The 17,248-nt window shown below is 36.7% G+C and overlaps 2 protein-coding genes across 2 annotated transcripts in view; one reads left to right on the top strand and one right to left on the bottom strand.

The window, feature by feature from the left end:
* Positions 1 to 5,022: 5,022 nt before the first annotated feature.
* Positions 5,023 to 17,248, bottom strand: part of LOC136797807 (unconventional myosin-Va-like) — a 30,194-nt gene continuing 17,968 nt past the window's right edge. Inside the window, exons 28-37 of the mRNA XM_067054394.1 lie at positions 17,117 to 17,223; positions 16,828 to 16,875; positions 16,347 to 16,513; positions 10,138 to 10,309; positions 9,308 to 9,458; positions 8,737 to 8,858; positions 8,145 to 8,216; positions 7,357 to 7,442; positions 6,805 to 6,979; positions 5,023 to 6,360 (exon numbers count right to left, since the gene is read on the bottom strand). Of these exons, the coding sequence (XP_066910495.1) occupies positions 6,130 to 6,360; positions 6,805 to 6,979; positions 7,357 to 7,442; positions 8,145 to 8,216; positions 8,737 to 8,858; positions 9,308 to 9,458; positions 10,138 to 10,309; positions 16,347 to 16,513; positions 16,828 to 16,875; positions 17,117 to 17,223 (1,331 nt within the window). The 3' untranslated portion in view covers positions 5,023 to 6,129. The remainder of the gene's footprint in view (positions 6,361 to 6,804; positions 6,980 to 7,356; positions 7,443 to 8,144; positions 8,217 to 8,736; positions 8,859 to 9,307; positions 9,459 to 10,137; positions 10,310 to 16,346; positions 16,514 to 16,827; positions 16,876 to 17,116; positions 17,224 to 17,248) is intronic.
* Positions 11,354 to 14,676, top strand: LOC136797816 (uncharacterized). The gene is made up of 3 exons (XM_067054401.1): positions 11,354 to 11,584; positions 12,247 to 12,924; positions 13,724 to 14,676. The coding sequence occupies exons 1-3, from the start codon at positions 11,401 to 11,403 to the stop codon at positions 14,605 to 14,607; spliced, it is 1,746 nt and encodes a 581-aa protein (XP_066910502.1). The 5' UTR covers positions 11,354 to 11,400; the 3' UTR covers positions 14,608 to 14,676.

The following is a 17,248-nucleotide window of genomic DNA, read 5'->3' as shown; positions in this document are numbered from 1 at the left end:
TTCAATAGCAGTCTCAAATCCTTGACGTTCATTTTGGTCTTTATCAAACTTCGGAGTTTCTCTTTAAATAATCGTTGAGCTGCAAAGTAGAAAAACAAGATTAGTGTCAAAGTGATTCTTAATCTGTACATAGACCACCCTTTGGCATTGCTTCAATACTCAGGTGTGGCATAGGTTTTTTCGGGGGGGGGGGTTACTAGGGCAAATTGGGTTGCAGGGATGCACCGCTGGTCAGGGTACCTTTTTTAACCTCCACGAGTCCAGGGTAGGGTCGCAAAAACACCAAATAGAAAAATCAGTCTCTCGTAGGGTGTCTTTTTTTTATTGGGGAAAAAGTAGAAAATTTTGGCATTTCGGTCCCATTCAAGGTCACTTTTTTGCAAATTTCGGCAAAATTTTGATATAACGAGTCCCACGTAGGGTCCATTTTTTGAACCTCAGCGGAGCACCCCCGTCGGTCGGCAATCGTAGTATCTCCCTGGGAGGTTTTATTCCCGTGTCATATCTGGCAGTCAATGTAGAGACTTTTATTGCGACTCACTAAAGCTCTGAAAAAGTCGGAAAAATTCTTAAATCCTGGAAGGTTGAGATTACAGAATTTCGGTAAACCACGTCACGGATTTTTCTGCGGAATATTTCCAGAGGCTTGCGTCAGGGCAATATATGTGATGCCAACTATCATTCCTTTCCGATGGGAAATTGGCTCGCTCCACTAATACGCCTTTGGAATATCAGATAACCTGATATTTTTGTTATATTCCGCTGTGTTATAATCTTACATAAAAAGGAATCGGTGTTTACCAGGCGAATGCGGAATCACGTGACGTCACGCTATATCATTCAGCTCTCGTAATGTCAAACCGAATCCTTTTTATACCGTTAAGAAAGGTGAAGTTGTATTGGTTGAAAAATGAAAAACAAACAAATTATAAAAACAGTGCTCATCTGACAGATGACTAAAATGAAACGAATTGGCTGAATAAATTTTCTAAGAAAATGTAAACTAGAAAAATCCTTACAATCTGTTAATTCATGATCTCTCTCGGTTGCTGCTGCGTATTCTATTAGTTTCAGAGAAATCCACCGTCGCTTAGGAACCACAGGTGCTCCTTCGATCTGATACTGACTGACAAAACAGCAAAACAGTGCAATAATGACTAAATAAGCTCTGACTGAATTTTAGGCTAGGTAATCCGGTCTTCTCCTGGAAGCTTTCTCGTTAATGAAGTGCAAATACTTTGTCAGTATGTATTTAAACAAAGATGGCCTCACTCTAAATGAGACATCAAAAGAAAATTCCGCTTTCATCTTGCTCTCGTGCTTGAGGGATTAAAACGACATCTTGACTGAGCCCGTAATTTGATTTTCATCAACGAAGGAGTTTGCGCTAAGCTCTTTGTAGTGACATTTAGAAAATGTTTAACTCCTCCACTGATTGACTTTAGGTGTGTGTTTGAATGCTTGCGTGTATTTTTTAAATGTCTGATATGACTATTTTCAAGGAGGATTAACGCGTACTGAAAACTGGCTACGCTTGTCTTATTTGTCCAGTCTGACCTGGGGACCACACCTCAAATCCTAACATCTTTCGGAGGAGATTTTGATTTCACTTCTCCTTTAGATTGTTGGCGCCTTAGGCGAGACTAATTTAATTTGTTGTTCCACGGGCCCGATCGCTAAAATCAAAAAAATAATGATATTGAATTTCCACTACAATATATTTTACACACTACTTATTTGTAAGAATCAAATTTGAATAAAGCTGAAAATTAATTCAAGAAATTAAAAAATTTAGAAAATCAAGCATTATTCCATACACTAAGATTTCATTATGATCTTCATCGAAAATAAAAAAAGCGAATTTTGAGCCAGATATTTTTTGGAAAACATTTTCGGTACCTTACCAACCCTGATAAATAAAAAAATTGTTCTTTTTTTACCGACCGACCGACCCATATTTTGCTAACGATTTGCCCGTAGAAAAACAAATCGCCTTATAGAATATACAGTAGAACCTCCAATTAGCGGACACTCTAAAAAAGGCGGACACCTCTGATTAGTGGATAAGATATTTCCCCCGGCCGTTTCCTAGTCAAATCCTTATAAAAAAGTCTCCAAAAGACGGACACCTCCATTAAGCGGACAAAGATTTTTGCACGGAATGGTCAAAAACCTGTTTTTTTCTCTCCAATTAGCGGACACCGAGGAAAACATAGTTTCAGACATTAAAATACAAGTAATAAGTGATTTTAAACCATTTATTTCAAGCATTTTTTTGTTTTTTTTTCTAAATTTTGTTTACAAAAATTCAGTTTTTCCTTTACCCAGTTGATACAAGCTTTCCTGGGCCAGTAAAATAGTAAATGACTGGCACTTCAAGTCCATAGCCATCTCCCCTCTTCATTCTTTTGCCAGTAACTTCAGCTTTTCTCGAGTCTGTTGTTCCTATGTCTTTATTTAAGGAAATGCCTAAAACCATAATTTCATGTTTGCGACCCCCTAGTACGGTTTAGTTTCGAAATTTGAGCCTGAAACTCAAAACCCTCCAAAAGGCGGACACCTCTAATAAGCGGACACTAATCCGATTCCCCGATGGTGTCCGCTAATTAGAGGTTCCACTGTATTCCCTATCTCGCTTTTTCGAAACGCTCGATGTGCTTGCTGTAAATGGCAAGCTCCAAATAAAGAGACCAAATTTAAATTTACCGTTGCGTCCAGTTTTATTGAGCAGGGTTTATAACTCAAAATGTTCTAACCAGACTATATTGAAAATTTTCCTCGTCGAGTTTGAAATTAGCATCCTTATGCTACAATTTAAGTTTCACCATGGGAACAAAAGACGATGTTAAACAAACAGTTCGCACTCGATCAAAAGGAAGAAAACATAGCTCAGGATACCATATTTGTTCCTTCTTCGGTTTCCGTAGATTTAACTTAATCCGCATTCGTTGATGGAAACTGACATGCTGTGAAAAAATACGCAAATTTTGGTCGCGTCCAAAAGTTTTGTTATGATACGATGTTGCCTGAATGAGAGAATTGCGTCATAATTACATAATGTTTTGATATCTGTTAATCGCTTTACTCACTCTTTTATGCACACCTTCAATGTCCTTTGACATCACGCCACAGCTTTACACCAGTTGATTGATTCCGAGTGGCGTTTTGAATAGAAAAAAAAGTTACATAGTTTTACGCATTGAGTTTAAAGCCCAAAGGGCTAGAGTAGAATCTCACAAAAAGTGAAGCCACTTACTTTCCATCCATAATGCGCCTAGAACGCGTCGTAATCATGACGACGGATTGTATCTAGCGGTTCCTTTGTTTTTGAGGACTACATTTTTTGAAATCTAGCGGTAGATTTTAATTTCAATCCGGCGTTTGTGTAAAAACCACGTGCGGGCGTTCTGGATGGGAAATTAAGTAGCTTTATTTCACACCCAAAAGTTTCTACTCTAGCCCTTCGGGCTTTAAACTTAATGGTTTTACGGGCACTTACAGCTTAGACTGGAAGGCAATTATAAGTGGTCAGTCCCAAGTGGTCAATTTGCCAGGTTCCATTTTTTTGCTTTGCTTGAGCACGTAGCAATTCCATGCCACTAGATCCAAGTCTCTTTTTCCGAGAAAAATAAACAGAAAACCGTAGGCGGTGGTTACACGTAGCCGGGGTGAAATTCACCCCGGGGTGAAATGGAAAAATAATTCACCCCGGGGTGAAAATCATTTTGGGATACACGTCGGCGAAAGGCGGGGTGAAAACCCTTTTTTTCAGTCCGGGGTGAAAATTCTAACTTATTTTCACCCCGGCGTGAAAACGTAAAGTCTCTTCTCGATAAGTGTGCACTCTTTTTTCTTTTACCTATAACTTTTGAAGGAATTCTTCAATCTTTATAAGTTTGGTATCGTTAGAGAGATATTTGTAAGGAACAATTGAAATAAAAAAATCTTAAAATAATTTTAAAAAATGAAGATGAAATAAGAAGAAAAAATGAAGATTTGTAGAAAATTGCTAAACTTCATATCACTGGAGAGATTCTTGATCTTAGGGGTTATCACTGTGAAAAATTCACTAAAATATTATTCAATAAAATTATGATGCAAAGTTTAATAAGTGATTGACTCAGCAGAAAACGCAGAAAACAACTTTTTCGACGTCAACCAGCTTATGACTTTGTTTGATATCTTTTGACTGACTGATTATTTTTGAGAAAATTTTTGCCAGTGATGACGTTCGATGATCAAGGATTCACTTCAGTGAAAATAATAGTTATAGCACTTTTCTACAAGTTCATTTTTTCTCTTCATTTTTCATCTTCATTTTTAGGATTTTTTAGATTTTTTTAATTCAAATTTTTCCACTCACTAATATCTTTCCAGTGATACCAAATTTGTAAAGATTGAAGAATTCCTTCAAGAACTATATAGGTAAAAGAAAAAAGAGTGCACACTTATCGTGAACAGACTTTAATCATGCATAACTTTTAGATTCAACCCGGGGTGAAAAAGAAATTGTGTAAACATGTAAAAATCTGCAAAAATTTGCAAAAAAAATCCTCAAAAAAATTTTCACTCCGGTCCTCAGGACCGGGGTGAGTTCAACCCGCCTAAAAACGATTTCACCCCGCCTACATACGTGTATACAGAAACAGTGTTTTCTTTATAGACCGGAGTGAATTTCACCCCGGGTTGAAATATTTTTTTATTTCACCCCGGCTACGTGTAACCACCGCCTTCAATTTTTTTTTCAGAATATATTTTATACATCCCCCAGACAATGCCCCCACCTCCAACCACCAAAAATAAATAATTTTCTCCCAGTGGTTGGTATATTCTTTACTTTAATTATGGTCCGGGGCGGAAATTGTTCACGGGGCAAATGACAATGCAAATGAAAGTCTTCATCACTGTATATAACCAAAAAGGTAATTGTCCAAATCAGACAGTGGATAATTGTCCTAGAATCTACAAAATACACTGTTTAGAACCAAAACAGAAAGAAATGACGAATTATTTCGAAAAATCTTCCTACAAAAATTTGAATCTTTTAATAATAATTCTTTTAATAATTACAAATAGATATTCTCTGTATATTTTATATTTTTTGGCCATCAGAAAAATTGTCATAAATAATACTCATTCAAAAATTCACACCCCAAATATTTGTTCGTCCGATAATAGCCATTTACTAGACAAGGCACATACGCTCAAAACTTTTATGATCAAAACTCACGTCTCCGTCAAAAAGTGTACAAAAAGTCACATTTTTAAATTGCACCCACACGTGAAGAATTATTAATGCAAATCGTCTCAAAAAATATTATATTCTGTGGTAGACAATCCAAATCAAATTTCAAAATTATGATAAATTAATAAAATAATCAACTCAAATCCAAACAAAACGCCAAAAAAAATATTCTTTAAATTAAAAAAAAACGCAGAACTGAAAAATGTCACTATTCCATAAAAATATCGTCTTGTATCATTATATAATATTTTTTCACTCACTGGACAGTCGAATAGGTAGGCTACCTTTTGGGAGTCAAGACCTGATAAATATCAATTTTATTTCTTCAATTTTACGAAAAATATCTTTGAAATCCTCTTATTTTTCCCGGCATAAAAGCCTTGTATATTCAAGAACTTTTGAAGGCCAATGTTTTTGGTCTCGTTTACTATCAGGTGCAATCTTCACCCATCCTGATCCCATGCTTGTTAAAGTGTCCAACGTATTTCGATTTTTATGTTTTTTTTCATAAGCATACAAAAATCCAAAATATGGCTCGGGGATGCTTAGTTAGAGGGATTGACTAAAAAATGCTTGAGAGCTGAAAATTTTTTAGACAAATTCCGTAAAATTCCAGCCAAAAAATGAAGGCTCAAGGTAATGCTTAGCATATGCGTAAATTCTTACCATATCTGAGGTTATCCGATAACGTAATGGATATAGGTTAGTCCATAATTTATAAAGGTCGGTGATTGATCAGGTGAGGCCAAAGTACCAATGCGTAAATCCCCCATACCCTGCATATTTCGAAAAATATCTAGCAGGATTCTAGAGATTTCTATAGAGAAAATATCATTTTTAATAATTGCCTAACTAAACAACAACTGAACGTTCAAAAACAAACATCAAATGACTTCAACCAAATCGTTTATTTCCAGATCAGGCGGGATAACAACTTTTTCCAGGTTAACATTGGACGGGACGTAGCCCACCGCCATGGGTGTAACATGCTTAAGGTTATACATGAGAATCATGTTATCGAGCTTGGGTAATTTACTGACCACCGTTCGTATAAGGTTGCCAGGGATACGTGGTTCAAATTCGTTCGGTGAATACATTGATAGTAGTTTCTGAACCTGAAAAAAAAATTATCATAGAATCACCCTCAGGTCCCGAGTAATCGATTCTTTTCACACCCCTCCCTAGCCCTCTTAAGCATCCGTAAGTACAGACCAGTGTATCTTCTTTCGGAATTAGAAAGAAAAATATAAGCGATGTATAACATTCACATGATGCGCGGTCAGGCTTGTGGTGTCATTTCATTATTTAATTATCCCCTAAACTCGACCCAATCCTTCTTTTGACACCTTTTTCTATTGTCTATAGACGCGAAAAAAAGACTGGGACGGTTTTAGGGCGGCGAAACGGACAAAAAAATGCCCGCGCGGCAATTGGCGGCTACGGTCGAAAAGATTGAAACAACAACAACAAAAAAAATACAAACTGAAAAAAGGTTTTCCTGAACGAGATTGGCCATGATGAGGGCGTTGGGCGGTTTTGAGAATAACAGCACCACCTACCTGTAGAGCATTAAGATGTTTGACGATTGCAATGATACCGTCCACATCTTCAAGAGATTTCTTGTTCACTTGAAGAAGTTGAACGACTTCTGTAATCGGTTCTAATTGCTCCACAACGTTCTTTCCATGAAGTTGATTGGTGCGGCACCATTCTTCTAGTTGTGTTAAGTTGAACCTGTAGATACCAAGAGATGTTAATGAGTGAATGAATGAATGAATGAATGAATGAACGGACGAGCGGACGAACGAACGAACGAACGAACGAACGAACGAACGGACGGGCGGACGAACGAGCCAACGGACGGACAAACGGACGAGCGGGCGAACGAACCAACGGACAGACAAACGGACGAACGAACGAACAGATAAAACGTAAAAGGCAAGAATCTATACTTCATAGTAAAAACATATTGCAAGCAGAATTCTAGTCTCAAAAGTATGTGGACATTCTATTTTTGACAATCTCTTAGCATGTTTATATCAATAAGGTAAAGTGTCCACATAAATTTGAGACAGACTTTAAAGTTCCTTCACTGAAAATTTTCCACTTACTTGATTTGTAGACCACGTGACCAATGACACATGTCTTTACGTAATAAAATATTATTGATCATCGTCGCGTTAATGAAATAATAAATCTAAAGGAAAAAAGAAAACTTATGATACATAAACAAACAATAAGGTCTCAGTACAGGCACGACGGAAGCTTTTTATATCTGGTACGGCGAATGAGGAAATTTAAGCCATTTTATAGCGATTTGACCGACGAAGAGGAAAGCTTCGGGTATTTTTGTGAAAATCTGGTACGGCGGCCGCCGTAGCTTGCCGTACCCGTTGCGTCGTGCCTGCAGTAAGAAATTCTGGTTTAGGGTAAGTCTTACAATCGATGGCTATGAGCAATGGCATTTGTATCGTCTATTAAAGGTTTTACTTTTACACTAGTGTTCTCGTTTCATATCAGATACATGTTTCATATCAGGACAGTGTCTCCCTATTATTATATTGTGCTTATATAAGCAAAAAAATGTTTTTCTTTTCCTCTTTCTGAATCTTTGTGCAAAAAAATCAGAAAAACTAATGATGAAATCTTAAGTAAATGCCAAAAAACCGGTTTTTCCGGCATATTTTGAGCATTTTCGGCCAAAAAATTTTTTTTTCGAAAATCAGGCTCCGTCACTTTTTTGGCATTACCATTTTGCATCACTATGCAAAATATCAGAAAAAAACTAATGAGCCAATCCCGAGAAGAGCTGACAGACGAACAGACGAGTGGAGTATTACACTTTGGAACGACTTTGGATTATGTAAACGAGAGCTACGGTGAAAACCATAATTCTTACCTGTCTAAATATTTGTTTGATTAAACTCGGTTCCACGCAGTGCGCGTTCAATACTGCCAGGATGGCGGACAACTAAAGACAAAAGAATATCACCACGGTTACGGTACAGACTTTTAGCAGTCAATAAGTTCATTCCTAGCCTCCGAGAAGATCTTGAACACACTACGCAAGTTACATTAGAGGCTAAACCCGCTAAGGACCGCTAAGGATGATCTTTTTATTCAAATTCGGGATGCATATTAAATGAGCTTTTGAGCAGTTTATCTGAAGTGAGACAATCGCACCAAAAACTACACCATAGAACCCAATTAAGAGCAACGTTTTGGTTAAAGATAAGGTCACGCCTTTACAGAAAAAAATAACTATATTCGTTTTCACGGAAATTCATGGTATAAACTTTTCCGTCAAAAAATCTTTTTGTCGGGAAAACAAATAGATATAAACAAACATAACATTATTATGGTTTTAACCATTAAAATAATTCGTTTAGTGAACGTATGAATCCTTAGTAAGTTCATCATCTGTGGGTAATGCTGTGTTTTTTACTCATCTCTGGCTTCATGCCATGGCAAAGAATTAATGATATCTATACCTTATTTGTGATATCTTTGACGGTAATGATTTCCTCTGAAGGTCGTTTGATTTTTTCGTTCTTGAAACGACGTAATGTAGAAACGACGCCAGGGATCGATTCATATTCCAACATACCAGGTACTGTGCATGTGCGAACAAGAAAAACATTGTAATATATCAAGAAAAGAAAACAACTCTCTCAAATTCGAACTAATATATAATACGAATCTTTCTGTAATTCGTCTAGTTATATTAAATACTTTCCGCAATTCGAATCTTCCTCTAATTCGAAGAAAATACTAGGTTGAAGATCGAATTAGAGAGGGTCAACTGTATTATGAAAAGATACCAGTGGAATGACTTGGCTAGGATGGAAACGTGGAGCAACTAAAAAGCTATTTTGACAGAACAGGAAAAGCTTTCAGTCTTGGGTGAAAAGCCGAACTAAAATATTGGTAAAACTATCAATCTAGATGACCCGGGGCAACACTGGGACACTGGGTACTTTTGGAAGACCCTAAAAATACTAGAGAATCGTAAAATCTTCTCTAGTGAATTTACTTTTGTAGTTTGAAAAGAAAAATTTTTACCAATAAGGTTATTGATTCTGGTCTGCACATTATGCACCATGTCTTGATAAATTTTGACGCATGCGTCGGACAACACTTGACGGTATTCAGAAAGGTCAAAGTTCATCAGACAATGTTCGTTTTGTTCGCGTGTGTTGCGCCCTTGGTATTGCTAAAACAGACCAGACAGAAAGGATTATCAGAAGATTAATACTATAAAAAAGTGACAGAGTTATCTCCTAATATTGATGAAACACTAAAAGAATTTTGCTTTCTGCAGAGATTTGGAAAATGTATATTGACTTATTTGCACATTTTCCTACATTTTACTCTCTAATGCTGATGAAAAACGACAAACCTCAATACTCTTGACCACTTATACCAGTCAAGTGCACTCGAAAAACAATATAGAGGACTTAAAGGCTCGCTTCCCAGACGATACAAACCTCAAATGTGTTATGTTTTTGACGTCAAATATCACAACAAGTTTTGATGTTTTGACCGTGATCCTCTCGTGTTACGTTGAGAATGGACTATTCTTATCCACTAACAGATCCTCTTCATCGTATTTCTATGCCAAAAATCACGGACCATTCCCAAAACGAATAATTATTTCTTGACTAACTTTCTCTATCCCAACAATCGACCAGTGTCAAGGAAAATTTCTTGACAAGCTATTGCTTAACAAAATTTCTTCCCTGCTAAAATTTATCGGCCCGTTTTACGCGTTTTAAGGCGTTATTTTTTGTCGCTTGCGTAAAACGAGCCGGCGTAAAGGGATAAAAATGGAAAAATTGGTGGTGTGAAAGGGGCCGATAAGGTAGTCAAATACCAAACGAAAAAGCAGCTACCTGTTCACCGCTGAATTGTTTCATATTGCAGTACAAACGATAAGTGTTAGCTAGCCAGAACGCTTGATTATCAATGTCTCCAACTTTCTCCGTCGCACGTTTCTTGATTGAAGAGATGATTGTCGTCAGGTAACTTTGCATTAGCCGTTCTTGATTGACGAAATCGATATATCTGAAAGATGAAAACCGGAATTTTTTGATGATTTTGTTCGGGAGTTGGTGATGGTCTAGTCTAGTTTACAGGGAAAGCGAAGGCGGGAGAATATAATTGCGCGAAGTTTACAGCCTTAATGGCAGTATGATGAAAAAATCAGCGGTAGAGTATCGAAGAAACGATGTTAATGCCTGGCTTCTCTTTAGAGAGGGGATGCCAAGTCCTGTATTGAGAGATCAAGGAGTCGTTTCGCTAGAATCAACTACTTCATGGGTTTATAGTGTCTGCCAGCTTAGGAGACAATGGAAAAACAGTCTTTAGATTTAGTGCGTTAATCCGGCGTGGAACACTAAAGAAAACACGCACTCTCAGCTTAACCACGTTGTGCAATGGAATCGATACCTATAGTCACCGACAAGCTTCTGTGCCAAAAGTTATGCCCTTTAAAGTACACCGTATTTTGACCCCTTTTACTACGAGTATACTCGTGGTCGGCAACAAATGTTTTAAAAGTGAAGCGGGTTTATGTTTTTTTGTTAAATAAGAGTGATTTGCTTGGTCATCAATTTCAATTAATAAGCTTTTTCACATTGGATTGACACGGATGTGGAGCAAGATTGGTCAGAAAGAGGAAAAAGAAAAACATTTTTTTTTGCTTATATCAGCATAATACAACAATAGGCAGAAACCGTCCTGATATGAGATATGTGTCTGATATAAAACGGGAACACTTATGTAAAAATAAAACATTTAAGTAAATATCATACATTGCTTTCGCAAGATCAGCAGTCAGTTTCATATATGTGTAAAGATCGGCTTTAATTGAAAAGTTAATCCCAATCCATAGATAGGAGCTCATTAGCAAATAACTATGTTAGGTATGAACTCTGTATATATAATTATGAAAAAAACCTACTAGAGAAATCTCAAAAGGTGACTATTAAAGGGTATAATAAAAACTCAAAATAGTATTATGAACACATTTTTATATAAAATGCATTCGGATTTGAAAATAGTTTTGAACACTTATCAAGTAATCTAGTGAGGTTAGAATAAATTCTAGTAGTGTTTTTTTAATTAATTGGACAGAATATTCTTGAGGAGAGGTAATGGATAAAACGAAGTCACTTGATCAAACTTTTAAAGATACCTTATATTTAGAAGAAGGTATTAGTGCCCGCTGTACGTGTGGGATATTACTCGAAAATTGTGAGCAGTGTTCCAAAAAGCAACAACTCTTCGGAAAGTCTTATTACAGATGTCCTGCATGTAATGGCATGACACGCTTAACACGTGAGATTTGTCCTTATTTTTCTTTCATTAAAGAGACATAAAAGTAGTAAAATGTAAACATTGCGTGAACCACGTGTCATTAAAGAGAACAATTAAAATTACGTGTACACAGGTGTACAAAACAAACTTGTAAAACAATTGAAACAATCAAAATCAGCCATATTTGTTTTTATTTTTTTATTTTGACATGTGACATTTGTTTTGGTTTTGTATCCCGCTGCACACAGTTTGTTTACAAAATTTGTCAGTACTTTTATGTCCCTTTAAAGTTTACACACCAAACCTTGTTCAGACCCAGACACAGCTACTTCATAAAAGGCTTTTAAAAATTCTTACATATTTTTCTGCCCATGACAGGTCTTACCAACCCACCATGCTTATTTAAACCCTCGTCTATTACACAACTGAAGCCAATAGAAATAGTTTTCGCAAAAATGATTTTCACATTTTGCCAATTCTTGCCAGTTTCGCGAAAAGAAATCGCACGAGAGAGCTGACTGCGAAATTGAATTCACACGAAATTCAGGTATTCAGTGAGAAATACAATGTATGTATTGTATAGCTGTTTTTTGGTGTTTTCAGTGTATATTCACCATAAGCTAGTAATTAAAATCTGTTGATTGAAGAGCGTTTAATATCTGTCCCCTTTGATACCTATCCAGGTGACAAAAAGTTTGACAAAAGGTGTGCCAACTGCGAGGGAAAGCCACTGGATCTGTGTCCAAACGAGGGAGAAGTTCGAATCGAGATAGTGAAAGGGAAAGAATCTCGATGTGGCTGGTTGTATGCAGGCAAAGTTTGTTGCTTCAATGTCCCACTCTCAAGTACATCAGTATCAGATTTGAAAGACAGCATCGAAGAGATGTGTCGAATACCAAGATCTGCTCAACGTCTTTCTGAGCCTTGTTCTAAGGAATCAATTACCGATACCAGGATGTTATCATCTTTTAATCTGGTGAAGGAGAAACGAAAAACAGTATTGTTGGTCTCACAGAAACGCAAGCACCCAAGTGAAACAAAAGAAATATATCTCCTGCATCTCCATCTAGCTGTATTTGCCAACTTTCTTGACGAGAAGACAACAAGACTATGTAAAATAAATGAAGTAGAGATGCAGGTTATTGAGATCAGAGCATTCGGTTCACGTCAGCTTCTACCCTTCACCAACGACTTCACATCCCAGGGAGCGCTGATGAGTGCCATTGAATCAGATCTGGAGATACCGTTTAATCACCAGATACTGATTGAGGAGTCTCGGAACGGTGGAGAGTGGTGGGAGTGTTCAAAACGTAGGGATGAGATTGACACTAAAGCAAAGACTATCTTCATCGCCGTTAAAGGTACATACAAACTTTATTTCTTAATATACTTACCTTATCCACTTATCAACTTAAAAGGGACTTAAAATTAGCATGTTCTTAGCAATCTTTAAAATCTGAGGATGAGATTAATTGCCCTTAATTAGTTGTTATGTTTTTGAACCTTATGTTCTTTAAAGATTGTACTTCGAAAAGGAAAAACATGTTCCAAAAATCTCTAACCAGAAGTGTAGGTGCATTTGAAATTCATAAAAAAACTAAATTCTATAACTCCGTAATTTAAACTATCAATTATTTTCTGATTTCAAATGCATAGATCTTTAGTAAGCAAAATTTGCTTCGAACTGTATTTCATATCATCTGAGTCTCTATAATTCCACGACAGTTGACTCTCTCTAATTCGATCTTCAAGGGATCAAGAATTTCCTTCGAATGAGAGAAAGATTCGAATTACAGAAAGTAATTTAAACTACTTTCTTTTCAGCTGAGGGACTAACATTTCAGTTCGAATTACAGAAAGAATCCAATAATTTTTCATAAAAACATCCAAAATTTTAGAAGCCTTCGGATGTTCTAACTTTTTGAGTTTCAAGTCTAAAAAATGTTCTTAACATGTTCTTATTTTCGCCATTTTGTGAGGAAACAACATTTCAAAAAGACTTAAAATGATCTTAATATTTTGGCCATTGAAACCTGTATGTTCTTATACAGTTTGTTCTTATAGATGGAAAAAGAGTTGAAGAGAGTTGACTGCGCTCATACAATTCGAAGAATTGTGTATTAGTGATGTTCAACGAACTAAAATCGAACTGTTTTTAAGGTATCAAAGATCACCCCGATCATGAAGATCTTCGTCAAACTTGTCAAGCGTTTGGAATCAAAATGTTCTCATCCTTCACATTGAGGTACCAAGGTACAGAAGAAGTGCTAAAATTCGATGAATTTTACCAATTCGCGGATGTGAAAAAGCATGTTTTGAAGAAATATGGACTGGGCCTTACTGACCAGCAATATACATTCGGAGAAGACAAAGAGAATACTTTCCCATGTATGATGGATTTGTTTTTAAAGAAGAATGATTTGGAAGATATCAAACTAATCCTTCACAAGAAAAACATAAACGTCAACCTGATCAAAGAATTGGGCAACCAATTGGAGAATGAAGAAAATTCTATTGTTTTACACATACCAACCAAGATCTACCATCGTGTTTTAGATTTCAAGATGACCCATCAGGAAGAGATTGATATTCCAGTCAAGGAGATGGAGCTTCGGTTAGGTGATTATATATTGGAGGACAGCAAAACTCTCGATGACTATGGAATTCGTTCAGAAGCAACACTCAAGGTACGTAAGAAACCATTCGAAATCTGCATCGAGCTTTCAAAAGAGCACGCTCGAAAGGATCTAAAGGATTTACAAAACTTGCACAAAGCGAACGGATTCAAGCTGGACAAATCATTCATTAAACTCGGACAAAAAGTCAAAGTCCAAGATTGGAATACAATCGGTGAAGTTAAAGAATGTTTTGTGGAACGGGTTACCGAGATCGAATGCGCAGAAAATATTGTCCTCTTTCTGAATGGTGAGCCATTGGATGACAACAAAACGATTGGTGATTATGGAATCAAATCCTACTCGTGTATCGCATACCGGCAGAAAAGAGTTCTCCGAATGTGTTTACCGTTCGCAACAAAGAAATGAAATTCATCCCTGATATAGCTTTATGGGAACTAGAGTAACAAAAACATATATAGTCCTTAACTGGTGAAGCTGACCATAGAACAGAAAGTATTTCAAGCATAGACTTTGGTTGAATTGACGAATATTTTCAGGGATTTTGGAGTTCAACCACGAGAGAGACGCAAAAATGAACACTGTAGAACTTTAACTTCTTCTTCGTGAAAGCTTCCAATGCGATACTAGACGACGAAACAAAATAACATTTTTAGAATATTCGTGAAATACTTAACAGCAACGCACAAGCACAATTCTGTCTTTAAAGCTGGCACACAACGCGTGACTTCACGTCTGTTGAGCATTGAAATAACGTTGTGTACCAGCTGGGTTGATGGAAACTAAATAAGTATATCAATTTATATTCTTTTCTTTGAACCTAAATTAATTACTTTATTTATGTATTTATTCATTATTTTTGTGTGAAACGCTGCCAAGGGTAGAAAGAAAATGATACATTATTGGGCCATTTCATTTTGTATCCATACAGGGGGTGGACGAACATTTCCGTAAACGTTCGTAAACCCTCACTTTAAGGTATTAAAACAATCTTTCCAAGGGTACTTTTGCAAATTTCGCCATTTTCCAGGGGATATCCACACATATTCAATAATTTTTTTTGACTTGAAAAGGTTCGTGCACCCCCCCCCTTGTATGGTTTTTAATGGAACAGCCCATTTGAGACAGGTTTCCTTTTCAGTAAAAATGTCAGTAGACAAACTCATAGATAGAGATTTTTTAACCTTTTCATTTAACCTTTTAACCTATTTTGAGTAACCCTAGGAAGTCATCAGTTGTTTCATACGGTTTGACATGAGCAGGAAAAGTAGCAGGGCGGTACACATAATAAAAATTGCGTTCAATATGGTTCCAATTCCCTTCCCACTGTGCTTTTTCGATCTTCCTTTTTCATGTATCATTTGATCGTAAGACATGGATCGTCGTTCAACAACTTACCCAAAAACTTGTGAAAATAAAGTTTCGGTATGTTGTTTACAATGATAGTCGCTACCCAGTGCTTGAGACAACTGAAAGTTTTGAAATCCTCTGAAATCGGCTCACAATAACTAACAGTGACGAAAAAAGTTGCTAAAATTGGTCATAACATTTTGTATCTTAATCTTTGGATTCGAGCAGTGAAAAATGCTTGTGCGTGTGCAATGACAAAAAACACAGTTTCTATGCTTGCTTTTTCTCAACGAGAGCAATTAAAATATCTTTATTAAGCTCAAAGTCATGATTAAAAGACATTTTTCTGGGATAATCCTCAATTTATAAAATAAATGGTTTTATCAATCATTATGGTGATGTGAACTTGAATGTTTAGAGGTAAGGAGAGAGAAATAAACCTGAGTGAAAGTCTCAACCAATAAATAAAAGTAAAGCCCAAAGTTCCAAGACCATGTTCGCACGTGACGGTTCCGCTTCGCTCCGAAAAGAATTGAAGCCATTTTATTGGTAAGAAGTGACGTAAAACTTGAATGCAACCAATAGAACGGCTTCATTTCATTTTGGAGCGAAACGGCACAGTAGCGTCTGAACATGATCCAAAACGAAATCTCTCGCGTAAGAAAAGATGCCGATTATTTCCTAAGTTTTCAAACAAACATCGGATTGAAATTAAAATCTTCCGCCACAACTATCCAGGATCAAACATATTTTATATTTCTTTGCACAAACAATTCCTTCAAAGTATTAAAACCTACCTGATACTCATGAACATGATGTGGGCGGTGAGACCAGGCATCTCTTTCTCCACGTGCTCCATGTTCAAATCAGTGACTAATTTACGGACCAGATCGTCTTGTACCGACGCGCTGAATTTAATCATCCCTTGCTTTTTCTCTGCTTTCTTATCGTTGGTAAATTGTGTCTGTGATGAAGAGAGTGATATTGCGTTACTTCAACACATAATAAAGAGGTGACCTGCACCGTACCACAAAGGTAGAATATTCATCTACGGTGAGCAAGGTTGTGGGTTCCCCAGCCGGGTCTCACTTCTTGACCTGTTATTTTCTCTCTTATACCTATTATAAACTTACACTTCTTCTTTTTAGACGGACCAGTTGGCTGGATAAAGAGACATTTTACACACGAATCAGTAACGGACAAAAATCCTCTAAGGAAACCTAGGGGTTGAAACCATGACGACGATGATGAAACCATGACAACGATGATGAAACTAACCTTTTGATCATTTTGTTTCTTACGTGATAATCCAGCGTACGTCATCAGCTAAAACAGAAAGAAAAACTTAAGTAGATCAGGCAGACTTTTTTGGCTTAAATTCATAATTGGGTAATATCTTAATCAATTTTCAACTTAGGCATTAAAATTTACATTTTAACCAAACTAAAGCGATAGAAAACCGCAAAAATGAACTCCAACGGAAATTAACTTTAACTCTCTTATCATGACAATCGCTAACATAAAAAAATGGAGCATGCCATAGAACAAGAAAGACACTTCCTCTTACCAGTTTTCCAGCTTCCGTGAGGTTCCCTTCACTTATTCTTGCCTCGATTGTTTGTGAACGTTTTCTCGTTAATTCAGTCACGTTAGAACGCGTGCGTGAACCAAGACCTGAAATTAAAGAATGAGGTGTTCT

This window comes from Clytia hemisphaerica, unplaced genomic scaffold, assembly GCF_902728285.1.
Source record: "Clytia hemisphaerica strain Z4C2 unplaced genomic scaffold, Clytia hemisphaerica genome assembly, whole genome shotgun sequence".
NCBI classification, from domain to species: Eukaryota; Metazoa; Cnidaria; class Hydrozoa; order Leptothecata; family Clytiidae; genus Clytia; species Clytia hemisphaerica.
This window is presented reverse-complemented; position numbering and strand designations above follow the sequence as displayed.

Coding starts and splice junctions, on each gene's coding strand:
- LOC136797816 (XM_067054401.1), top strand. CDS start 11,401: ATGGATAAAACGAAGTCACTTGATCAAACTTTTAAAGATACCTTATAT. Junction 11,585..12,246: donor TGGCATGACACGCTTAACAC/GTGAGATTTGTC, acceptor ATACCTATCCAG/GTGACAAAAAGTTTGACAAA. Junction 12,925..13,723: donor TATCTTCATCGCCGTTAAAG/GTACATACAAAC, acceptor ACTGTTTTTAAG/GTATCAAAGATCACCCCGAT.